Below are 24,890 nucleotides of genomic sequence, written 5' to 3'. Positions count from 1 at the left end.
ACTAGTGATTATCACAATTAATGGTCGGTCGCAACAAATTTTAGTTTATACTGGAACGATGGATGATTTGATGTCATCGCTATCATCATTGTGCCCATCGCTGGCTCAATTGTCATGACAACCTTATTATTGAATGTTGATATCTCATCTGTAATTATCTTCAACGACATCGACTAGCTTCCATGTCTTGAGTTGGCTATGACTCCATTTCTGTGATGCATTCTTAGTTTATTCTTTTTATGAACGACAGTGTTCAAGATGAAAATCACGCAATAATGGAAGGTTGGCGACTTACAATGTAGAGGTATTCATCGCCTGATCATACATCACCTTACGCCAGCATTACAATGTTCAGTTACGAACATTTTAATCGTATATTTGTGGTATTGCACCTTAAAGGGATAAAGAAATGGGAACTGTTCACGAACACACAACTCTCCCCAAAGGAACAGGGAGACAAACACCTCCTGGACACCTCCTGAGCGAACAGAGCCCAGTATTGGCTGGACCTGGCAGAGGAAGTTAGTCATGAATTTTGAACTCGAGAGGATTAAAGAAAAACCATGACTCTTCACTGCTAAAAACAGGTTACAAGGGGGTAGGACAGACAAACAGGGACAGTAACACTATGCAGACTTTTGTCATGTGTGCTACGTGGTAATAGTGCTTAATAAAGCAGGATAGTAATATTTAATAAAACAGGACATTAAAGTGTCATAAAAAATGATACTATATTGATGGATCAGAGTGCAACTGCAAAGCAGGTGTGCGCGGAAAGTACGGCAAAATAAATGTCCATTAAAAGAGGGGAACTAATATCTATGGAAGAGAAGGGGAATGTGTATTCAGTGGCAATAAGGATGGAGTAAGGAGAGAAAAAGAAGGACCGTCGTACCCAACGATGACAATGACGAAATCCAGCAAGTTCCAGCCGTTTCGCGTGTAAGCATTGGGGTGCATCACCAGGCCGTAGGCCAGGATCTTCATGAAGGTCTCGATGGTGAAGATGATCATGAACACGTACTCCACTTTCTCCTGCAGAGCGGCGGAGAGGGAGAGTCAGCAGGACGACTGGAAAGCGCTTCACTTTACTGAAGAACGGCATCTAATGATTCAGTCCGTTCATATTTCAACGGAAACAAGACAATGTTGTCGCGCTGTGTCAACACAAGAAGTACTGCAGGTGTGTGGAGCTAACAATATACGACAAACGAGAGACTGCTAACCGCACACTGCAATACAAAAAACACTGAAAAACACCAGTCAGTCTCTTTTCTACTTCTTCCTCCTGTTTGGGGAAAGACACTGTGGGACTGACATGGCTGTGTTCGAACCCGGATACTTAGCATATTACTTGTGATACATTTCAATGAAAAACAGCCTGAAATTTCGTGGGAGTAGTATGCTAAGTATGTGGTCCTTTCTTGTTTTTTGTTGTCCTAACCACCTCCCTGAAAGGAGAATTTCACCATAAACCAACGCGACAACACAGGAGGGAAAATGCAGCAGAACTTTCAAACAAAACAACCCCTTGGATGTGTGGGGTTGTTGTACAATGTTTTGGTACAGAGTGCCGGCCCGTCAACTGCATATTTTGAAACCTGAATTTAAGGACTATAAACACAGGCAGAGGGTGAGTCAATGTCAGTGAGATTTACAATGGTCTTGTAATATTTTAACTCAAAAATCTTACCTATTGTACCATTAAAACCATCTCAAAATCACTGTGGCCCAAAAGCCCTGCCCATACAGCAGCTCTCCCAAACTCTAAAAACGTTAATCAATTTAATATCGTCCTTCTTGCACTTTTTTTAAAATCCATAACTGTATGGTGCACTAGGTCAGTCTGCACACAAATCACTGTGGTAACAGGTCCCTTTAAGCTGATCTGGTCCCAGGACACACCACATTTCTAATTAGACTGCCAAACTTTTAACCCTGTGACTAAGACACACTAATGCCACACGACTGAGCTGCAGGGTCTGAAGCTTTAGCCCCGGGGTCAGAGATCATCCTGCGCAGAAGGGCGAGGACTAGTGACCTGCAATCTTCTCCACATCTTCTATCACAGGCTGCAGTTCGCTGGCAGACATTTTCTTTTAAAACCAGCCCTCATTTTGGCAAAGAACATCTGAACAAAAAGACTGAAGACCAGTCTGTGAATGTCTGTAACCAGAGAGCTGTGTAATAGCAGACAAAGACAGAAGCGAGACAGAGAGTGATGCTGACCCAGGTGTAAAACTGCAGCTATGACATATGAGCTAGTCAACCAGTATGGCCAAACTGGTGATAAACTGATCGAGCTGGGTATGAATTGATCAACCAACTAGTGCTGACCTGCTTGTCTGAGCTGGTAGCTCATTAAACCATGTAGAGCTGAGAGCTGGTCTGAACTGGTCAACCAGCTACTAGCTGTTTCAAAACCTAGCTTGAGCTGTACAAATTACAGATAAGATTCACTTTATGCAAATCTTGTGCCTGTGCTTGCATGCTTGTGTGTTGTGTTAGACACTCACCAGTTTATGGTTGGTTGCATTAGAGACTCACCAGGTTATGACTGGCTGTGTTAGAGACTCACCAGGTTATGGGTTGGCTGTGTTAGAGACTCACCAGGTTATGATTGGCTGTGTTAGAGACTCACCAGGTTATGGTTGGCTGTGTCAGAGACTCAGCAGGCTATGGTTGGCTGGGTTAGAGACTCACCAGGTTATGATTGGCTGGGTTAGAGACTCACCAGGTTATGGTTGGCTGGGCTAGAGACTCAACAGGTTATGATTGGGTCTGTTAGACACTCACCAGGTTATGGTTGGTTGCGTTAGAGTCCTCTTCAGGAAAAGGGATGGCCACACCCAAGGCCACACAGTTGGCAAAGATGGCGAGCAAGATGAAGATGTCAAAGGGTCTGAGGGAGCATGGTTAAGGTGGAACGGGGAAGGCTGGACATACATCCCAAGCACTAGTACTGTTGCTCCTGAACATCAGTACTGTCACTCCCAAATACCAATACTCTTACCACTGAGTAGGGATTAACACCGGGAAAATGATTCCCAGGAATGTCAGTTTCCTGTTTTCCATGTAATAACAATTTCATTAGCTTACACCAGTGCTGCTATGTTACTGTTATTTGCTATTTGCTATATACTGTTATTTGCTAAAGACAGAGCATTTTCTGTCTGTGGACAATTTGAAACAAAGATGAGAAACCGCTGCAATGTCCAGTGATAGACTTCTTGAAAGCGCACTTCCAAAGGAAAAAAACCATGGGAGTCATTATAGGCCAATGTCAATTTTGTTTTAGGTACCATTATGGAGATATCCATTTGTGATTAGGCACTGTCTGTTTTATTATTAATAAACCAAATTCCAATAACTATTTGTGAGAGCACAGACGATTATTTTAATTTAATTTTTTTTTGATGGTACAGACCCTGTGCCCTCCTCTGAAACGTGATGTCAGCTGCTGCTTCTTTTGTCACAGCAGTCCTGAAGACACTGAACGTGCAGCTTGGTTCAGCAGAGGGCGCTGTTGAGCGACGAGGCACTGCGCTTCTGGCTGACTTAATCCCTCTCTCCCTGGGGAAAGGTGCAGCCAATTGTGAGTCACCCTGTGTGGCTGCCAGCCAGTCAAAACCGGTACAGTCTAGATTTCAATCACACATTGGAGCAGTGCTTTAACAGACACCGGACCATGGGGCCCATCCACACACTGGAACAGTGCCTTAACAGATACAAGACTTGGGGCGCATCCACAATAGGTTCTGGTTTGTAGGGGAGGTTCTGGGCTGGAGGGGGAACATTCTGGGTAGGAGGAAGGTTCTGGGCAGGGGGAAGGTAATGGGTTGGATGGTGGGGGAGGTTCTGGGCACGGGAGAAGGTTATGGGTTGGGTGGTGGGGGAGGTTCTGGGCAGGGGGGAAGGTTATGGGTAGGAGGAAGGTTCTGGGCAGGGGGGAAGGTTATGGGTTGGATGGTGGGGGAGGTTCTGGGCGGGGCAGAAGGTTCAGGGTTGGAGGGTGGGGGGTGGGGGAGGTTGTGGGCAGGGGGGAAGGTTATGGGTTGGGTGGTGGGGGAGGTTCTGGGCAGGGGGGAAGGTTATGGGTAGGAGGAAGGTTCTGGGCAGGGGGGAAGGTTATAGGTTGGATGGTGGGGGAGGTTCTGGGCGGGGCAGAAGGTTCAGGGTTGGAGGGTGGGGGGTGGGGGTGGGGGAGGTTCTGGGCAGGGGGGAAGGTTATGGGTTGAGTGGTGGGGGAGATTCTGGGCAGGGGAGAAGGTTCAGGGTAGGAGGAAGGTTCTGGGTGGGGAGGAAGGTTATGGGTTGGATGGTGGGGGAGGTTCTGGGCGGGGCAGAAGGTTCAGGGTTGGAGGGTGACAGCTCTGGGCGCGTGCGGTGGTTCTGGGTGTGGGGGTAAAGGATACTTCCACTCCACGATGGCGAGGGCGGCCATGCGGATGGGGTTGGTGAGCGTGAGGCAGAAGAGGGCGCGGGGCGCCCTCATCCCGGCCCCCCCCACCTGCACCTGCTTCTTCCCGTACGCAGTCCTGCGCCGCTGCGTGGCAGAGGAGCTGGCCGCCTCCGAGTTCATGGTCTCCGAGCGCGTCAGCGTGTCGCCCGCCTGCTCGCTCATCTCCTGCCAGGGGTTCTTTTTGGGGAGGTCCGCCCCTCCCCCTCCCCCTCCCTCTCCGCCACCAGAGAGCCAGTCCTGGCCAGCTGGATACAACGGAAGAGAGAGGGGGAGAGAGAGAGAGAGAGAGAGAGAGAGAGAGAGAGAGAGAGATGGAGGGAGGACAGAGTGCAAAAGAACTTAGTCATATGAAGCAGGGAGGATATGGCACATCACAAAGTAAGAGAAAAACAAACGTACCCCATAATACCACAGTAATCCTCATTATACTGTAACATACCCTTCTGTTTACCCAAAATGTCACTTTAAGCCAGTAGTGTCAAACTTGGTGCCATGGAGGGCTGTGTGTTTGCAGGGTTTTTTTTCAAGCCTCATTAGTTCAATTATTTGCTCAATTAGGGCTATAGGTTTGCACATAATATATATGAAGTGAAATGTGTTGTATTGTCTAAGTGTTTTAACGCAGTTAGATGGAATGGAAACCAGAATACTCACGACCCTCACGACCCAATGAGATTGAGAGCACTGCTTTAAGCGGTTAATATTTCTTAATTACGCTTTTAATATTTTGAGGGATTCTTTCCCTTATCAATGTTTCCTGGTATTACCTGATTATGCTATATTGTAATCATTTACAATCTGAACATGGGGATTTTATTCGTCATGGCATGCATCGCTATTTGGGATAATGTGGCTAAAGAGGGTAAATATGCAATGCATATAACTATGGCATGACGTATTTTCATTTGTATACAGTAGGTTTCACCCAATTTATCTGCTCTAGGAAGCCTGGCCCACAGTTTCTAACCACCAGTATGGTGTGATACAGAATAATACGGAGACGCAGAGAGCAACCCAATGAGCTACAGAGCGACCTTATCCTGGGGTAAAGTGCAACTTGCCATATTGCTGAGAACATCTGTGACCTAATTTGTGTGATCAGCGTGAAAGATCCTGTAAGCAACCGGGACACACTCTTTGGCCATCTAGCCATTGGCACACAGCATATCATGCTAATAGGGTGATGGATCATATGCTAAAATAATACTCGCTATGAATAACAAAGTTCACAAAACACTACAGTGGCTATACATACTCTTTTCGCCATCTAGGCCTACTTCATATTTAAAAGTTTCGATCATTCTCGAAGCAGAGGTTTCAGTCACGATGGTACAGTGGTGACGAGTTAATGTCTCACATGCTTCTGAAACACGCCTAAAATCGTGCGTGTTTTAATCATTGCCCTTACACCAGTAAAAACTCTGGGATGCGTCTGGGAACTCCATATTAATTAGTTAACCTGACTATACAGAAACAGTTCCAGCACCCTGGACAACGTTTACAGTTTGAGAACTAACACGTCTACTACGGCGGTGTGCATTGTACAGAGGATCAAAACATTCACCATTACGAAACAACAGTGGATGGGTGAGTTTAACAAATACAATAAGGACGATGTTTAACGGCGTTGGTGCTCAGAACTGAGACTACAAGCAGGGTAATCAGGTGTAATGCACCGCCTCGGTGTCAGATCTTGCAAATTAAGGGGCATAAACCGTTTTAGAGTTACTTTTCTACACATAGCTAACACGCCGATAATGTTATTTTAACGCAATGAACACAGTTGTTAGTAGGCTACTTACCTCTGTTGTTCTGTTCATACATGTCGGAAACTGAGCAGGGGGATACTCTTTAACTCCTGAAGGAACACTAGATTTCAATTTTTTCGCAGTTAACTCAGTCTCAGAGTGGACTGTTTTTTAACATAGTACAAAGTGACGCTGGGAACCCAGCACCTTACATGGTTACATTTTTGGGGATAAGCCCCGCGCATTTGATCAGCATCCCTTTGCTCCTTTCTGAATTTGAAATCGTCCGCCTCATTTACGTGCGCTTTACTTTTAAAAAAGCAAAATTAAAAGGCGTGGGCACTTATTATAACCTTAGATATGTTATGAAATATACAATCTGAAAAAGTTTTAGCATTTGGTCTATCCTCCCTCTCTCTGCTAGGTGTATCCAGCCACCTGTTGAGGATTAGGGGCGAGTGCATCGCTTAAGGGGCCGCACGGAAAGGGAGGGGTGAAATCTCTAAATCCAGTCAAGCTCTGTTCCGTAAATCCGACGTTACTGTGGCTAAATTGCAAGAGAGAATTAAATAGGTGAAATTAGATATTTCTCTTTTACTATTACCGCATATGTATAGCAAGATGATTTTATTAAAGGTGAAGAACTGCAAGATATTTTCTTCTTGAATGGATTAATTACAATGGAACGAAAACCAAGGTTAATGAACGCCTCCCGTACAGTACGCTATTCCGGTCAATAAGCAAAATAAAATGTCACCCATAAGTAGACACCCTAAATAGGCTATATTTCTCTGAAGTGCTACCTTCACGTATTTACACAAACATGACTATTTTTATTCTGCGGTGTTCATTTTGATATTTTGTAATTCTTCAAAAAAAATTCCTATCGTTTAAGACAAGTATGAAGAGCAGGGTGCACCCCACTTCACTGCCCGCGAGCAGCTCATGCTGTTGTCACACCGGGGCACGGGTTGCTGGAGCAGGGGACCCGAAATCGGAGTCGCCCCCAAAAGCTCCCAAACTCAGTTGCAGTTTATTATGGCGCCTCTGGATGGCGCCAAAAAGCAAAAAAAGTCCACAGACAAACCATGTGCATTCAAGCTAAGTGAAAGTACTCATTTTCTGTAGCTTCATGCCTTCACCTACATATGAGCCATCCCAATTCACATTACATTAATGGCATTTGGCAGACGCTTTTATCCAGAGCAACGTACAGTTGATTAGACTAAGCAGGAGACAATCCTCCCCTGGAGCAATGCAGGGTTAAGGGCCTTGCTCAAGGGCCCAACAGCTGTGCGGATCTGATTGTGGCTACACCGGGGATCGAACCACCTTGCGGGTCCCAGTCATGTACCTTAACCACTACGGTACAGGCCAGACCTGTGATGAACAGTGAGGGTTTAAACTACAGGACAGTCCTGGAGTAAACTACAGTTCAGTCTTGTTACATCAACACTATACATAGGCTATTATCTGCAGACTCTGGATAGCACTAAGTTAAACAAGCACTGCCACAAATCACAATGCAAAGTCATTTCTGTATTCATGTATTTGACCAACTGCAATATGTGATATTACAAGCATGACAAAGAGGTTCAGAATACACATCAGACAATGTTGAAAACATTTCAAAATAATGCACTGTGTGGAGAACTCTGGCTATACAAGTTTGCGTTAATAAAGGCCAATCGTTTTACAAGTAAAAGGCTGTGATTAGTGCTTTGAAATGAAACAGAAATGTGAAAATCTCTTCATAATTCGGTCCTTCATAATAATGCAAAATCAGTAAACAGCAAAATGGATACAAAAAAAATGAACATTATATATGAGCATATATATTGTGGTCCTTTCCTTCGTAAGTCAGCATAATAAAACACATTACTGTTTCCCAACACTAAAACACTAAACACTAAATTCAAACACAGAGGAAAAAACTACCCAACAATGTTTATGGTGTAGTGTCCATGGTACATGATCCTTAGTTCTGACCAGCTTGCAGAAAACACATTTTGAAAGCAATTAATCTTAATTTTGGAGTTACAATACTTACAATACTACCCATCCATCTTAAGAGACATTTTGGCAATACCCTCCCACGTGTAGGAATCTATCTAAAAAGACCAAAGCACACTGACAATTCTTGTCCAATTTTTGACAGTAAATCAGGTTAAGGAATAAATAAGGCTGTATCTAATTGCAATGGCATTATATAATAACTTAAGGTCTCAAGTATCTAGATTTAATATTTCAGTATGAAAGACCAGGAATATTAACTGCCATCCATTCTGTGTTAAACACCAGAGTACACTCTTCATTCAGTGCTGAAACTTCTCAGTTTTCTGAACTATTGGAAAATGGGGATTGAAAACATGTAAAATGAACGAAGACATGCTTAAGGCCTGTATCCATATAACTTTGCAATTTGAATATACATGATTTAAAAAAGTTTACAAGCCACATCAGCCTCATCACAGAATTTGAACCTAAAATTAACAGAATTCAAGGCCCTGCCCAGAAATTCTATTCATAACTATAGTTGGAATGATTGGCACTTTGTAAGAGTTGGAGTATGAAGCAGTACGAATGGAAAAAAAACCTGCCAGTGAATTAGTTTTGCCCAAAATTGCACTCTAAAATAATTTCTGTATCACAGACATGTGAAAACTTTATACTCCTCTGAATTAGTTTAGCTGCTGCAACCTACAGCTAAACTAATACCGTTTACAAGCTCTGTGGACATATTCAATAAAACACCTTGACTCTAAACCTATCCAAAACCTCTCTGTGCAATATTCTTCACAATATAAAACAAATAGTTAATCAAGTAAACACCTTTCTTGCATGATCATCTAGCGTAAGTATTTGATACTTTTTGTTCAAATAAGTCCATATGTGTGAAAAAGTAGGAATCTTGTCTTAAACACAGTGGTCCAACATGGTTCTGGATGATGGAACCATGAAAATAACTCATAATTTACTGCATTTCTGGACAATTGAGCAGCATGCTTCAAGCACTCTCTCTACAGTTCTTCCTAGTTCTGGGCAAATAATTCCTAGTTCTGTGCTCAGACTCAACACCATTTAAGAGACCGGATACCACACCAGAGACCTCATTATAAAAAAAATAAAATAACATAAAAAAAGAAAAAGACATGGGAGTCGATGATCAGTGGTGCTGGAGATCTTCATCCCATCTCCTCCTCTCATTGGCTGGCCCCCTCATCTCCTCTTCTGTTCATTGGCTGGCCCCCGGCCTACGAGCCGGCCTCCTGCTCCTGCCCCAGGGCCTCCAGCAGCAGCCCCATGGGCGTCCTCTTTAGGCCGATGCTCTCCAGCTTGTTCTCCAGCTTGTTCTTCAGGCTGCGCAGGCGCACCGAGGCGTGGCACAGGATCACTGCGCAACACAGAGAGGCACTGAGAGATAACCTCCACCACCATGTCTTACCTCTAACCCTAAACCCTAACCCTAACCACAACCCCAATCATAAACCCTAACCACAACCCCTTACCCCAACCCTAAACCCTAACCACAACCCCTTACCCCAACCCTAAACCCTAACCACAACCCCTTACCCCAACCCTAAACCCTAACCCCAACCATAAAACCAAACCATCATCTGCCTAACGATGGATCCTAAAATCTTTATTTACACAATCCAACACAAGAGGGACCAAATTCTTCCTACTTAAAGGCTCCAGTACTTTGAATGGCCAGTGCAGTTCATTCCAAAGGGGACCTGATAAGGGGTAACTTGGGAAAGAAAGATTTTTTTTACTAACTTATCGTCTGCCCAACCCTAAAGCCTAACCCTGAACCATAACCCTTACCCCAACCCTAAACTCTAACCACTGTCTGCCTAACCCTGAACTATAACTCTAAACTCTAAACCCTAACCATCATCTGCCTAACTCGAAAGCATAACCCTGATTCATAACCCTAACCCCAACCCCTTAACCCAACCCTAAAGCCTAATCACAAGCCCTTAACCCAACCCTAAACCCTAACCATAGTCTGCCTAACCATAAACCAACCATCATCAAATCTGGACCTTGAATCCAAATCTGGCCCTGGTTTTCTCCCAGGTAATTATAGGTAATAACTGAACAATCAGTGCTACTTCACACTTGACTCCCAGGAAAAGGGAGGGTGGAAAACCAGCAGTTCTCAGACCTTGAGGACAGTGATTTGATTATCCTAAACCACAGCCCTGAACCATAGCCCTAACCACAACCTTGGCCTTCTCTATGCTGCCCCTCTGTTGTCAGTCCCATGATAATGCTGCAGTTAGCATAGCTATGTGCACTAGTGCTTTAGTTAGGCCTGCTAATATTGCTCATATTATTCAGGTGAATGCACTTATGTTTCTCCTCCCCTGTAAGCCACTCTGGATAAGAGCATTAATGTAACTTCAGTACATTTCTGTTAATGTTACTGTGTAACAGACTGCATGTTGTACTTCTATCTATGATGCTAACGCTACACTGCTTAAAATACTGAATGATTGAAACCCAGTCTGCAGAGGAGAGAAACCGATCTTTTCAAAGACCACGCAGGGAGTGGAGAGAGGAGGGTTGGGGACAGGGTGAGGGTAAGAGCGATCGGGACGGGCACCAAAATACTGACGTAGGACGGGGAAGGCGATCCCGAACAGGAACACGGCCACGCCGCCGAGCAGGGACAGCAGCAGGTAGGCCCCTCCCAGGATGGCGGAGAGGGAGAGGAACGGGTGCGTGCGACGGAAGCGCCGGACGGCGGCCTGGTTCTCCGCTGCCCACACGAACCCCAAGAACAGCAGCGTCACCACCAGGGCGCCCACGAGCAGCTGCAGCGGCCGGAAGTACCTGAGACAGAGAGTCACGAGTCCTGACATGAACCCAGGAGCACTGCTGTGGCAGGATCTGAAACAGGCAGCTCATGCTTAAAAAAAAAGCCTACCAATTTGTCTGAATTAGAGCAGTTCTTCAAAGTGGGCTGAAATTATTCCGCAGTGATGTGAAAGACTGATATCAAATTATAGGAAGCATTGCTGCTAAAGGTGGTGCAATACAGTTTAAGGGGGCAATTACTTTAAATAAATATGTGGGCGGTATGGGTGTTTGATAACTTTTCATTAAATAAATACACATTTTAAATGCGTTTTGCGTTTACTCAGGTTCCCGTTGTCTTATTATATTATGACTAAAGGTCTGCGTGACAAATATCCAATACAAAGGGGGCAAATAATTGTATTCACACAGCACAGCCCATTACAGCACAGAGAGCATAATCTGCCCAGACACAGCACACATCATTCAACAGCTACATATCTCGTTGAGCTGCCAATTCGTAGAATCAGGTGTGCCAATTCCAGATGAAATAAAACCCAACAGAACGGAAGCTTTTCTGGACCACTGTTGGACAGTTATACAGCTGTAGCACAGTTATACAGCTGTAGCACAGAGCAACCGACTAGCGAGAAGTGTGTTCGTATGCTCAAATTCTACAGCCTATCTGGTTGCAAGCTATCCAAGGATATGTCTCAGAAAATTAACGTCATAGTGTCATCGCCAAAGTCACAGGTTTGACCTAGCTTATTCAAGTTAACTGCGTTATTGCCGCCTAGACTGCTAGACTAGCTAATTGAACTAGTTGTAGCATAAATCAGTGACTGCCGGCAGTGGGTGTGACAGATTGTAAACAATGGAAAATGCCATTTGAAATTGCACAAATGCGCTAACTATCCGCTAACCTGGATGTTTGATATAAATTGCACATCGCGTCTGCGTAACTGCGCTACGGCAACATAATAGTCGGTTTCATTAGCAACACAATAAACATCGTCAGTTAGCTAAGCTAATTTAGCCACATGATCATGGTTGAAATGCGTGGCAGTCCTCCTTACCCAATTATAACCATGAATATTGCTGCTGACGCGAAATAGTTGGACTGATAGTACAGCAGGTTGTTGATAATCCGGTTATTCCACCTCTCCAAATTCCTGATATCTGGTGCAGCGAACCGCGCTGACCCCAAGAGAAAATCATCCAGAGCCCGGAGAGGTGGCGGCTGTACGTCCGCCATCTTCAAGGAAATGTTTGAAACGAGTCCAGCCAGCATGTACCGAAAGCGGATCGGGGTGTGCTCCTGCTCAGACTTCTCAAACGACCCACAGATTCGTTTACAACATGGATGGTTCCTCTTCTTAAATATTCCAGTTAACGTTACATTTGCAATTTGAGACCCTTGACCATCCCGGACAGAGCGGTTCCATCATTATAATACGCGATTTTGGGTTGTTTTTTTCCGAAGTCGCATGAAAAAAATCACACGTTTCGGTATTTTGGACAAGAGCGCTTGTTTTGTCGTGTAATACGGTATCACCTTTTCACATTTTTGCGCCAATGAAGCAATATTATTTTAAATACTAATAGTAATAGTATTCATTCTACCAATAGTAGCCTAACAATAGTATTGCTTAATGACACAATAACTTGTAAATGTAGGTATAAGCTATTCCCTCGGTTCGGAAACGTTTACCATATCACAAACTGCAAGCTTATGAATTTTGTTTGTATCACCATGACACTTAGTTTTTCCCTCTTGCCACTTGCTGTCAGGACTCATTGATGGATTGCTTGTTGGGGACAGAGGCTATGGATGCCATAGGTTTTCATTGACCCCCTGTCCTGACCCTCAGACAGGGCCACAAAATAGGGTTACAGTGGCGCTAGACAAGGGTCAGGATTGAGATGACCTTTGGCTGTCTAAGTGGGTTGAGGGTGTCCCCAGAGTGAGCCTGCCAGACTGTGGTAGCATGCATGGTGCTCCACAATACTGCAGCCATCATGAGAGAGGAGCCCTCCGGTCACCCTGCAACCCCCTGATGTGGTGGACCCCATCACACTCAACCACCCCTCTGGCAGGGCCACAAGGAATGCCATAACTGCACAATATTTATCTTAACACAGCAGCTACAAAATAAAGAAACAAGTCTCATTTCTGTTTTATTGCAACACTTCTATAAATAGAGCAGGGGGGGAGAGAAATGTCAAATGTGAATAAAAATGTAAAATATCTTGCACATGAAAAATTGTTGACCTACTAGAGTGCCTTCATCTGGTACTGCAGCTCTTCAGTGTTTTTTATTTAAAGCCTTTCTAGGCCATCAACTCTAGGGTCCTCTTGGAATAGTTGCTTGATGGAAACAGTGGGACAGTAGCAATACAGAGCAGTGGTCAGAATGACATAGTGGCATGCATTGATGTTAAGGCTTTTGACATTACTGATGTGGTAATTGAAGCCTTTAGCATGCCGTTTTATGTATGCTTTTAGGCCACAGGTTCAAAGTCCCACTGACAAGGAAAGCCTGTTATAAAAGATCCTTCCTCCCAATATGACTATAGCTGCCTTCAGTGCATCCAGTGAAAGCACAAATGGGGAATACACAAAAGCATTTTCGTGATGCGATTTAGGCTGGTAGTGTTTGACAATGACACTTTTGAGCCATTTAAGCATTTTTAATTATTTAATTACCTGCTGCCAAGGCCCTTTGGCACCACTGGGGTTGCATCTAGAAGGATGGACAGAATTATTGCTTAGCCCATAAATTGTTTCTCCAAGACATAATGCAAACTATTTAGTAAGAGTGAAAACTCAATACTGCGCTTTACCATCAGTGAGGAGAGTGGGCAGTGATTAACCCATGCTTATGCACTGTTCTCTTAATATTTTGACATGAGGTGTGAGGATGACTTGCTCCCTTAATGTGAAATGCACAAGGTTTTCTCTCCTCAGGATTCTGTGTGATCGCCGACCGGCTCCTTGTTACAAACACCAAACTATTGCCACTTCCCTTCCCCACTCAGTATTTTTCACAGGTGTGAGGAGAACACCCAGCAGTGACATCAGAGACTACCCTGCTGTGAGTGAAACTATGAAGAATTATTAAACTTGTCACTGCAAAAGGGAATTGAATTCTGTTCACCTATGTTGTTAAATTAATGTAATATACAGTGAGCAAGAATTTGGACAGTGGTGCAATTTATGTTCTTTTGGCTCTGTGCACTGAAATGATGACTATGGGGTTAAAGTACAAACTGTCGCCTTAAATTTGAGGGTCCATGTTGGAATTGAATCCCATTTTATACCCCCAATTTTAGGGGACCAAAAGTAATTGGACAGTTGAGTTCTCAGCTGTCTCCGATTAAACAGGTGTATTCTGTCACTTCCTTAGTGCATGCATAAGAAAGCTTTCACTATCTAGTTTTGATTTTATGATTTTGATTGCCTTTGGTGTTTTTCAACACGAGGACCAGAGTTGTGCCAAGGGCAGTCAAGGAAGCCTTTATGAGGCTAAGAAATAAAAAGCAGTCAGAGACGATGGGCAAACAACAGTCATTTTTCTCTGCACCATCATTCACACACCATCCAGCTGAGAGAATCCAGCCCAGAATGGCAGTGAGACATAATAACAGGACAGAATCAGAACAAATCATTTCTTTCACCATGAAACTCTTTTATTCCTAAAAAACATAATCCAAAAACTACATCAATACATATTTTTACACTCCACTGATAAACATATGTACACTTTACACTCTAAATTCAGCTGGTCCTGTTTTTTACAAACAAAAGCCAAAAGAGAGAGAGGAAAAATACTAGAGAGAAGAGAAATATAGAGAAGGGAATAAATAGGGAGGGGGGGTGCTAGGGGGAGACCCAGACCCTTCTGAGATCTGAGACCAGGGCAGAATGAGTATATTGGGACAAGAGATTCAAAGCTGGCAGCAAAATAAATGTTTTGGATAGCAGAACACAAACCGGCAACAACACTGCTCCGGTTTTAAAGGTGCTCTTAAATTGTTCTTTCACAAGAATGTTGCATAGATCATCACACCTCAGATTCACTTGAAATCAAACACAACGGTGAAAACCCTATGATGCAGTGCCAGATGTTTAGTGGCGAATGATGTGGGAAGTATAAATGGATGCAGTCATTATTTTCTTCGTACATACATGGCTCCAGAGTCTAAATGACGTAATGACCAGGCTTTACCTTGGATCAATACTTGTATTGTATCAGAGCTGGGTAAATCAAATACGTAATTGTTTTGGAATCAAAATACCTTTCTTGATTGATCTTGTCTGGCAGAGTTTGCACTTCGAGAGTATTTCATAGGTTCCAATACACCAGACAAGCTCAGTGAAGCGTAGAAAGTAATTGAATCTAAAACAATTACGTATTTGACCCAGGTCGGATTTAAGCTTGAAGATGAATTGCCCTCCTGACAAACTGAGATGAAACACACACTGGACAATAATACCTGCTACACAAATATAAAGTACTAACCAGTGCAACCCCCAATCCATACACACTTATCAAAGTTATTGCACAATCCGTCCGTGTCTATTAAGATCCCTGTACTGAAAAAGTGGCTTTAGATCACTTGGAGGAAGTCCCTACGGTGGCCCAGATGGGCCACTGTCTCTGTGCCCACCCCTGACTTCCTGTCAGGCTGACTGGGTCGGGCAGACAGGCCCAGGCTGGGTGTCGAGCTTATGTTCTCCTGGTACTGTCCGAACCCACGGTCCCCCTAATGGTTTGGGTCCTTTGGGGGCAGCTGGCTGGGATCGTCCACAGGAAGGCTCACTGAAGATGGGAGAGACAGACGGAGCACATTTTACACTGGAGGAATAGGTTTTTATTCCTTTATTTTATTTTTTTAAAAGATATTTTTAGGCCTTTTTCAGCTTTATTGGACAGTATATAGTATAGAGAGACAGGAAGAATGGGAGCGAGAGAGAGGGGAAGACATGCGACAAATGTCGGACGGTCGGATTTGAACCGCCGACGTCGCGGCTCGCAATGAGCAATGTCTTTATTTAAACAGGATAGGCTTAGAAATCTTCTTTTACAAGAGCAAGTCTCAACAAGCAACAAATCTCTTTTTTGCATTAATAAAAGAATAGGCCTTGTGGACCCTAAAGTTATAAACAGTCCACATTTGAACACTGAAGACTTTCTATTTTTACATACTTTACTGTGTATACACGTCCCATTAGTTATTTGCTAACTTCAAACTTGATCAATTCTACCGGTGTACATTCTTTTACTTTTCTTTGCAACTCTACAAACCAGTTTTCCCATGACTAACAATGGCATGGGTGTAATGTACCTTAGTTGGAGAAAGAACAGTGTTTGACCCATTTCTGTTTCTCTCTCTCCCTCCCTCCCTTCCCCCCAACTCACTGTTCTGAAACTGTGGTGCTGTGTATCTGGTGATCAAGATCCCAACGCCCTCGATCAGAGCCAGCAGAATCCCACCCATCACTGCTGAGCCCACCATCGCCAGCGGCCCGCCTGAGAGAGAGAGAGAGAGAGAGAGAGAGAGGGGGAGAGAGAGAGAGAGAGAGAGAGCAAGAGAGATAGACAGAGAGAATGAGAATGAGAGGGAGAGAGCAAGAGAGATAGACAGAGAGAATGAGAGGGAGAGAGAGAGGGAGAGGGAGAGAGAGAGAGCGAGAGAGAGAGAGAGAGAGAGAATGAGAGGGAGAGAGAGAAGGAGAGGGATAGCGACACAGAGAGAGAACAAGAAAGATAGAGACAGCGAGAGAGAGCGAGAAAGATAGACAGACAGAGAGAGAGAGAGGGAGAGCGAGAGAGAGACACTTCAGTTAACATAGTGGAAAATACAATTAACCCTTTCAGTCCCAAGCCGAATGTGAAGTGGCTCCATGCAAATCCCAAGGGGTTTTTGCTTTGGTAGAGAAAATTGAGAAGGCTCTGAGAATTTAGTCTGGTTTTAATAGGGGCTCAAAACAATAGTATAGCAGTCATTTTGATTATGTGGAAAGGTATATGGTCAAGAATGTGATTCTTACGGTACTTGCGTTTGAGTGCCAAAGGGTTAACAGCTATGGAGGGGCCTAACTGAGCATGGCACAGGCAAAATAATCTTTATGCTGGAGGCCCTTGGCCCTGATTCTGCAAAGCCACATGGTTTACCCACTTTGTATTTCTCCAAAAAAAAACATTATGACCCAGGCCAACAGGTAAGATGAATGAACTTTGCAATAAAGTGCATTATTTCGCAAATTAAGCATTAACAAAAAGCAGCCTTCCAGGACCAATGGACAAAGAGCAACAGGTAAAATTTTACAGATGGCAGAGAGGATGCAGAAAGAGAGAGAGACAGGGATGGATAGTGAAGCAGTGGATATAGAGGTGGTCAGGGGTCAACACCGCAACCATAACGACAATGACAGTGACGAACGATATCATTGGGATCATTTTCAGAGCTATTTTTTCCAGCTGCATGAACGATAAAACATTGACAGCCAATCAAAGTCCAATTTTACAAGGCGTCACGTGCAAAATGGCGGATGACACAGCCGATAGACTATTTACAGAACATTACTGTTCATCGGTGTGGATGCTCACAACGTTATTGTTATAGTTCGTAGTTCTCGTTCTTGGTGTGGATTGGGCCTTAGTCCTCACTCACTGCGAGACGCCAGCACTGCCCCGGTCAAGGCCCCGCTGGTGATGGAGTTCCAGGGATCTTCCTTCCCCCGGAGACGCACCAGGCCGCAGTCGAAGGTGGAGAACATCCCCCCCCACAGGGCGAAGCTACCTGAGGAGGAGAACAGCACAGCTGCAATCACAATCCAATCACAGAACAACACCCAACTGCCGTATTCAATCAGAAAAATCAACACACCACTGCCTTATCCAATCACAAAAACAAAACCCACTACCTTATACAATCATGTAAGAGCACATGACTGCCTTATCCAATCACAGAACACCCCACTGCCTTATCCAATCACACAGCAACGCCCAACTGCCGTATTCAATCAGAAATCAACACACCACTGCCTTATCCAATCTCAAAAACAAAACCCACTACCTTATACAATCATGTAACAGCACATGACTGCCTTATCCAATCACAGAACAACACCCCACTGCCTTATCCAATCACATAGCAACACCCAACTGCCATATTCAATCAGAAATCAACACACCACTGCCTTATCCAATCACAAAAACAAAACCCACTACCTTATCCAATCACATAACAGTTATGATCAAATGATAGTGTTAATGTTTCAGCCATACAAGCCTTCATCAGAACTAAAGAAAAAAAAATGCATTTGCATAGAATCTCCGCAGATACATTCTTGCACAACTGGAAGGCGTTACCCATACTTGCATACTCTCAGAAGAAGGCAAATGTACAGATTATTCGAAAAAAAAAAAAAATTTCATATTCGAAAATAATATAAGATATATGACAAAACATTGTTGGCCTCTTTAGTTCATTAGGAGGTTCAATAAATATACCAAGAATATAGAAAGATCATAGTTTATGGCAAGATGTTGACATGAAAGTGCATTCCAATGGAAGCACTTCAGTTTGTACAGCACATTCATACTAGTGGAGTGCTGGACTTACCTTTACACACCTGTACATCAGTGTGGGAGCTGACACTGTACCTGTTTGCTCGTCTTTTGGAACATCATTACAATCTGACACATGCTCTTGGTCTGCACTACAGTGGGCCCTGCCACAAACCCCTGAGTTTACGAGGCTGCTTCCACAGCAAAACCCACTACCTTATACAAACCTGATACAGCAGATAAGGGAAGGTGGGACACCTCACCTCCTATCTGTGGAGCTCTGAACCTCACAGCATTAGCACTGCCTTTCAGCCTGTGTCGCACACCCTGCATGGACCAAAACACACAGAACAAATACACACTTAGCTACATCCGCTCAGCCTGCATGAACCAAAACACACAGAACAAATACACACTTAGCTACATCCGCTTAGCCTGCATGGACCAAAACACACAGAACAAATACACACTTAGCTACATCTGCTTAGCCTGCATGGACCAAAACACACAGCAAAAATACACATTTCACTTTAGCCACTAGCCTAAGTCCACATGGACCAAAACACACAGCAACCATTAGGTTTTCCCCAAAGTAGGGTTCCAAGAATTGGCACCCCCAGCACATAGTTATGCCAGTGTGCGTCTTTCTTTCAAATATAATTCTATGTCAGTGCACCCAACTTCCCAGTTGTGGAAAACGGAATGCGTGAAAGAGCTGGGCTTCAGGGACTCACCACAGGTGCATTCCGGAAGCCTTTGACAGACTGGAAGACGCCACCACCGATGGCCCCCATGGTAAACGCACCGCCACAGTCATCTACGATCCTCCATGGACTGAGCGGAGAGGCCAAATGTCAACACAGTGTGTGTGATGAAAAAGATATAAAGAAACGACTTGTTTTTGAAAGAGTTGGGCACAGGAGAGCGAAAACTGTTAGGAATATAATGAGGTGGGAGGCAGGTAAACACAAACTGTAAGCAGAGAGATTTATTACATTAACATTCACAGTGCCTGAGGAAAAAAGTCAACAATAAGGCACATGCTTAAGGGTGACTATGTGCCATTAGAGCATTTTTATTTACAATTCGTCGTTTATATGCCGTCGTAAAATAGCTAAAATCACAAGGTGGCAGAGAGAGAGAGAGAGAGGGGCATTGTAGCCGACAAAGCCATCGTGCTCGTGAATATTTTTACATCACTCAACGGTGTGACAATACACTCACTCGTTGTTTCACTACAGCTGGCTAGTTTAAAAGAGTAACAAGCTAATGCTTCGAAGCTAGCCTTAAGTGTTGAGGCCAAATATAACTTCTTCATATACGACAGGATTTGTGTCATCAATGCGCGTTCTAAGAAAACATGACGCGTTCACACATGAAACTTCAGAAATGCCATTTTGTGAATAACGACAGCAAGGTGATCTGTCCGTTTTGTTTACCAGGGTTCTCGAGCGTATTCCTCCATATTGGACCTCCAGCAATGTGAGGTCATTCAGCAGAGACGGAAATAGGGGGTTGTTGTGGAGTGTCCTTTTAATGTAATTGCCGCACACATTCAAGAATTGTTCATTTCTATCACACATATGTGTTAATTTAAACATATAACATACAAACATCTACCCTTTGGTTGGGTTTCCATGCGGACGACTTTAATTTTGATTGGCTGATACTTGTTCGGAATATCCGACATAGACATCCTTGGCTACGTCATTTTAAAGGGCCATATGTTCGAGTCTTCACTATTTTTGCACAGGTAGCTGCAGCTGGTTTCATTCAATAAAGGTAAATGCTTTCTGATGTTTAGTCTCGATGTTTTTTGTTTTTTCCCCAAACATAAACGTACTGAACTTCTGTTTGCCTTTTTAGGCTTTTTTGCGATGAGCTAACCTTTCTACTGATCTAGCAACTGTCCCAAACTGCTAACTTAACGAACGAGTATCTAACGACATGTGGAATATCACATTTGTTTGAAAATGTTTCGTTTACGTTTAATTAATGTTATTTAGTTTGTACTACTGTAGTGAGCTACCTATTCATCCAGCTACAACATGAAGTATGTCAGTTTTTACATTCTTAATTTGTATTCCTCACAAACTTCATAATGCAATTTTGTATCCTCGCTTACTCAAAACAGGAGGGTGTCCTGCGATTCATGGTAGACCTTTATTGGAAAGTTTATGTCGTAAATTGATTGCACAGACGTCTTTCTGGGTCGGTAATTTAGAATGGCACGAGCCGGAAGATGCCATTTTTAAAAATACAATATATATATATTTTTTCTCTTAGCAAGGATGCCGCTGCCCCCTGCTTTATTGGCACGCCTGGCCAAGAGAGGAATATTGAAACAATCTGATCACGGTAATTTCCCCCCGTTTTCCGTCACACACACACACACACACACACACACACACACACACTTTAATCAATACGGGTAATCGGTGTGTGCTGTTCGCATCCAGTTTTTGTGTCTTATCGTGTGCAATCGGATCCTGTTCGAAATGTGGGTGTCCCACCACATAATAAACCCGTGTTCCTTATTAGAAACGGAAGAGGAGATTATTGCTGAAGACTATGACGACAACAACGTGGACTACGAGGCCACCAGAGTAGAGAATTTGCCTTCCAACTGGTACAAAGTTTTTGACCCTGCTTGGTAAGTTATCTCTTCATGACTCTGTCAGGCAGTCTGTGTCTGTGGCTGGCTCTGTTTCTACTTTCTCACTGTTTTCAGTTTGTCACCATCATACGATCCCGTTAATAAACGCACTCCTTCTCCACAGTGGCCTGCCATATTACTGGAATATAGAAACAGACTTGGTTTGCTGGCTGTCTCCAAATGACCCGGGTGCTGTGATTACCAAGGCAGCAAAGAGACTACGAGGTGCGGTACCATGCCAGAGAATGCAAGAGTAAATGAGAATGAACAGTAAATCAGATTTTTTTTTTTTTTTTGTGTATTGTATCTCCTGGCCCTGTGTATCCTACCCAGCATTCTTTTTGCGGGTGTCTCTTAAAAGGTGTTTCTGAAGCAATGAAACGGTCAGTCCTGGCAAACTGGGACAATGTTCAACATGATTAGCATTGAGCAACCTGGAAAAATTACTATTATTACAGGGGCGACATTGGTTCAGGCGCAGTTAGTGTCCCTGAGCAAGACACCTACCCCGCAAATGCTCCTGATGAGCTGGTTGGTGCCTTGCATGGCAGCCAATCGCTGTTGGTGTGTTAGTGTGTGTATGAACGGGTGAATGAGAAGCATCAATTGTACAGCGCTTTGGATAACGCCCAACAATTTATTAGACAATCTTTTATGAAACTGTCAGTGGTTATGCGAGGAACACAGGGTCTCAGGGATCAGTGTTCAGGGATCAGAGGCTCAGGGATACTGGCTTCATAGCTCATCGCTTGCCAGTATGTGTGTGTTTACTGTGCTAATTATCTTAGCACAGCCTTTGAAGAGGTAAAAATTTCCCTTCTGTGTTTTATTCCAGGCTGTCTGTAAATGGTGCAATACAGTGTGCTCTGTGAGACCGGCTGTCTGTAAATGGTGCTCTATAGTATAGTCTGTGGGCTGTCTGTAAATGGTGCTATTCAGTGTGCTCTTCTCTCCGTTTCTCTCCTGCGTAGTGATCGATGTGGGAGAGGAGCGAGTGGAGAGGCAGTTTGAGAAGCCAGAGAGGGACCGCGACCGCGAGAGGGAGCGAGAGAGAGACCGCGACCGCGAGCGAGAGAGAGACCGAGACCGGGAGGAGCCGAGGGACAGGCGGCAGCAGCGCAGAGACGACATCGCCCCCTACAGCAAGGGCAAGAGAGGTACAGCGCCAGAGTGCCAACCACGTGGTTCCCCAGGGGTCTATTCTCGCACCGTTATTATTTATAGAAATGATCCGTCAGTGTTTATATCAGTCATTAATATGCAACCTCCTGTAATGTTTGCCATCGACATGGTCTACTTTCTATTTTGATTCAGACTTTGTTTTACTGATTAATGAGGATAAGTCTGGCGTCACTGCCTACTCCAAATGGAACAAGGAAACTTTGTTCAGCTGCCGAACTAAATTGCAAAGTATTACATCAGTAAACACTGAAACCAGATGATGTGCGTGAACAGAGCCACTGAACAGAGTGCAGTGCATGAGAAATGTACAAAAATGTACTCCCACCACTCAGTATGGACACTTATGAAATATTGACATTCGTTATCGACCTCCGATTGATTGGCCAGTTTATGCATACATTGGCTGTCTGTATAGATATACCTAATTGGCCTCAAATTAATTTGGCAGTTTGTCTATACATAATCAGTCTCACAAAAATGTTTCCTGCTTAACTGCATTGAAAATGCATGCAAACAAACGGCAAACCGTGGACCGTTGGATGGCTGACGCACATTAACCAGTCTCCTTCCGGACTGAGGGCCTAAAACTGACCTGTTCTTCCTCAGGGAGGGACCGGAAGATGGAGGAGATGGACCCCATGGACCCCAGTGCATATTCGGATGCACCTCGGTAATGCTTTCCTCTCTCTGTAGTACCGCAAGTCAGTGAAATGCAATGGAAAAAGAATCCAAAGGGAAAAGTAACCTTGTATAGAGTCATGGTTGTGCACTTTTATACACTGTTGTACGTTGCTCTGGATAAGAGCATCTGCCAAATGCCTGTAATGTAATGTAACACAGGCTCACTGTGGGGGGCGAAGCCAGGTTTGAGTGGCATTTTAGAGGGCGATTACATGATGATTTTCTCCTGCTTTCTCCTATTAAGCAGCCTTTTTTATCTCAGAAATTCAAAAACACAAAACGGGCCTTGAAACCAATGAACTTTAGAATGGCTGAAGTCTCAGTTAAAATGACATGCAATCGATGGATTACATTTATTTTAATTTCCCTCCACTCGTAAACCTTGGCCTCTCCTCCACTCCCCCCCCTCTCTCTCTCTCCCAGGGGAACGTGGTCCACCGGGCTGCCCAAGAGGAACGAGGCGAAGACGGGAGCGGACACCACGGCGGCGGGGCCCCTGTTCCAGCAGAGGCCCTACCCGAGCCCCGGGGCCGTGCTGAGGGCCAACGCTGAGCTCACCAAGCTGAAGGAGGCGTAGGGTCACCTGACCCGCATGGTCCAATCATCTCCTTCCAGGTCTCGAGTCTCGAAGGTGGAAAAAAAATACTACCGGAGAATTGTTCCTTGTAGTATATTTGTAAATAGTTGTCATTTTTTTTTCTAGCAGTAAAATGCAAGTTCTAACAGTGAAGGCAAACTGGGTGCATTGATGAAGCAGTCCAGAATGAGTTAACTTTATTACAGTGGAGCCATTGTTTTTAACTTGAATATTTGACAAAATACATGCCTGGGAGCTGTCGTTTTACTGAACTGCCGAGTGGACTTTTCAGCTGTGGAACTGGGGCGAGTGGGGCCTTCTGGTAGTGTTCTGTGGTACATTTGTCAAAGAGAAGATTCATATTCTCAGTAATGAACCATGCTGTGGATCAGGAGTGTCAAGCCCCGGTCCTAGAGGGGCCCCAGTGTCTGCTGGTTTTCAGTGCGTTTCCGCATGAGTGATATATTTAAGTAATCGATTGGTAAAACACTTCCATGATTGGGGTTAAACCTGCAGACACTGCGGCCCTCCAGGACAGGGGTTAAACCTGCAGACACTGCGGCCCTCCAGGACTGGAGTTAAACCTGCAGACACTGCGGCCCTCCAGGACTGGAGTTAAACCTGCAGACACTGCGGCCCTCCAGGACTGGAGTTTGACACCCAGATGTGGATACTCATGCCTATTACATGCGTCATGTTCCAGTCGCCCGCTTGTGTGCGTGAAGCCGTTTAATAAACAAAGCTGCCTGTGAATGTGTCTGAGCTTCTTTCCGCCTTAGCAAGACACACCTCCTGGAACAGAACCAGGGCAGAATAGGACTTTGATACAAGGGGTCCCACGCTGGTTCTTATGGTGTTAGGCTGCCAAAATGTTTTTTATTTTAAAGGCACATCAACATGGAACCGCTGCATGAGTGCAGAGCCAGAGTTCTCCAACTGGCTGATTCCCATCTGTAGCTGACCTGGGTCAAATCCGTAATGGGTTCAGATGATAACTTTTCTGTGTTCAATTGGTCTTGCCTGGTGCATTTGAGCCAACCAAGAGGACCAGAAGGTTGAGTATTTCACAGGTTCCAATACATGGGAGTATTTGAATCTGAAACAATTACACATTTGTCCCACTTCTGATCTAGTCCTGTGGCAATGAACAGACGCTGAACAATGCAGCAACAGCGAGTTGATTTTAATCTGGTTAGGAGCT

General features: G+C 44.3%; 4 protein-coding genes across 7 annotated transcripts in view; 1 reads left to right on the top strand and 3 right to left on the bottom strand.

The window, feature by feature from the left end:
• Positions 1 to 4,594, bottom strand: part of LOC133109476 (voltage-dependent L-type calcium channel subunit alpha-1D-like) — a 42,707-nt gene extending 38,113 nt beyond the window's left edge. Inside the window, exons 1-3 of the mRNA XM_061218799.1 lie at positions 4,416 to 4,594; positions 2,797 to 2,902; positions 896 to 1,035 (exon numbers count right to left, since the gene is read on the bottom strand). Of these exons, the coding sequence (XP_061074783.1) occupies positions 896 to 1,035; positions 2,797 to 2,902; positions 4,416 to 4,582 (413 nt within the window). The 5' untranslated portion in view covers positions 4,583 to 4,594. The remainder of the gene's footprint in view (positions 1 to 895; positions 1,036 to 2,796; positions 2,903 to 4,415) is intronic.
• A 3,150-nt stretch (positions 4,595 to 7,744) lies between these two features.
• praf2 (PRA1 domain family, member 2) lies at positions 7,745 to 12,343 on the bottom strand. Its single transcript, XM_061219850.1, has 3 exons — positions 12,093 to 12,343; positions 10,835 to 11,052; positions 7,745 to 9,604 (listed from the first exon to the last, which is right to left on the bottom strand). Exons 1-3 carry the CDS (start codon positions 12,305 to 12,307, stop codon positions 9,465 to 9,467), a joined length of 573 nt encoding a protein of 190 aa, XP_061075834.1. The 5' UTR covers positions 12,308 to 12,343; the 3' UTR covers positions 7,745 to 9,464.
• Positions 12,344 to 14,728: 2,385 nt separating this feature from the next.
• Positions 14,729 to 20,198, bottom strand: timm17b (translocase of inner mitochondrial membrane 17 homolog B (yeast)). Of its 2 annotated transcripts, none has more exons than XM_061220917.1 (6): positions 20,033 to 20,198; positions 19,328 to 19,427; positions 18,857 to 18,920; positions 17,695 to 17,823; positions 16,440 to 16,550; positions 14,729 to 15,839 (listed from the first exon to the last, which is right to left on the bottom strand). In XM_061220917.1, exons 1-6 carry the CDS (start codon positions 20,083 to 20,085, stop codon positions 15,784 to 15,786), a joined length of 513 nt encoding a protein of 170 aa, XP_061076901.1. In that variant the 5' UTR covers positions 20,086 to 20,198; the 3' UTR covers positions 14,729 to 15,783. The 2 variants fall into 2 exon arrangements, with proteins under 2 accessions (XP_061076901.1, XP_061076902.1); XM_061220918.1 differs by lacking the exon at positions 20,033 to 20,198 and adding an exon at positions 19,818 to 20,001.
• pqbp1 (polyglutamine binding protein 1) lies at positions 20,077 to 24,442 on the top strand. Of its 3 annotated transcripts, none has more exons than XM_061220915.1 (7): positions 20,077 to 20,375; positions 20,884 to 20,951; positions 21,135 to 21,246; positions 21,374 to 21,474; positions 22,221 to 22,406; positions 23,038 to 23,101; positions 23,536 to 24,442. In XM_061220915.1, exons 2-7 carry the CDS (start codon positions 20,885 to 20,887, stop codon positions 23,687 to 23,689), a joined length of 684 nt encoding a protein of 227 aa, XP_061076899.1. In that variant the 5' UTR covers positions 20,077 to 20,375; position 20,884; the 3' UTR covers positions 23,690 to 24,442. The 3 variants fall into 3 exon arrangements, with proteins under 3 accessions (XP_061076899.1, XP_061076898.1, XP_061076900.1); XM_061220914.1 differs by having other exon boundaries at positions 20,080 to 20,375; positions 20,880 to 20,951; XM_061220916.1 differs by lacking the exon at positions 20,077 to 20,375 and adding an exon at positions 20,579 to 20,646 and having other exon boundaries at positions 20,880 to 20,951.
• Positions 24,443 to 24,890: the final 448 nt, after the last annotated feature.

This window comes from Conger conger, chromosome 14 (assembly GCF_963514075.1).
Source record: "Conger conger chromosome 14, fConCon1.1, whole genome shotgun sequence".
Taxonomy (NCBI): domain Eukaryota; kingdom Metazoa; phylum Chordata; class Actinopteri; order Anguilliformes; family Congridae; genus Conger; species Conger conger.
This window is presented reverse-complemented; position numbering and strand designations above follow the sequence as displayed.

Bases quoted from the DNA above. Each gene is read 5' to 3' on its own strand.
- praf2 (XM_061219850.1), bottom strand. From the start codon at position 12,307: ATGCTGGCTGGACTCGTTTCAAACATTTCCTTGAAGATGGCGGACGTA. The intron at 11,053-12,092 runs GTAAGGAGGACT...TCTCTGTCTCAG, and splicing joins ATATTCATGGTTATAATTGG to GTACTTCCGGCCGCTGCAGC. The intron at 9,605-10,834 runs GTCAGTATTTTG...TGTGTTGCGCAG, and splicing joins GATCGCCTTCCCCGTCCTAC to TGATCCTGTGCCACGCCTCG.
- timm17b (XM_061220917.1), bottom strand. From the start codon at position 20,085: ATGACCTCACATTGCTGGAGGTCCAATATGGAGGAATACGCTCGAGAA. The intron at 19,428-20,032 runs GTAAACAAAACG...CTCTCCGCTCAG, and splicing joins GAATACGCTCGAGAACCCTG to TCCATGGAGGATCGTAGATG. The intron at 18,921-19,327 runs GTGAGTCCCTGA...TGGTCCATGCAG, and splicing joins GCTTCCGGAATGCACCTGTG to GGTGTGCGACACAGGCTGAA.
- pqbp1 (XM_061220915.1), top strand. From the start codon at position 20,885: ATGCCGCTGCCCCCTGCTTTATTGGCACGCCTGGCCAAGAGAGGAATA. The intron at 22,407-23,037 runs GTACAGCGCCAG...GTTCTTCCTCAG, and splicing joins CTACAGCAAGGGCAAGAGAG to GGAGGGACCGGAAGATGGAG. The intron at 23,102-23,535 runs GTAATGCTTTCC...TCTCTCTCCCAG, and splicing joins GCATATTCGGATGCACCTCG to GGGAACGTGGTCCACCGGGC.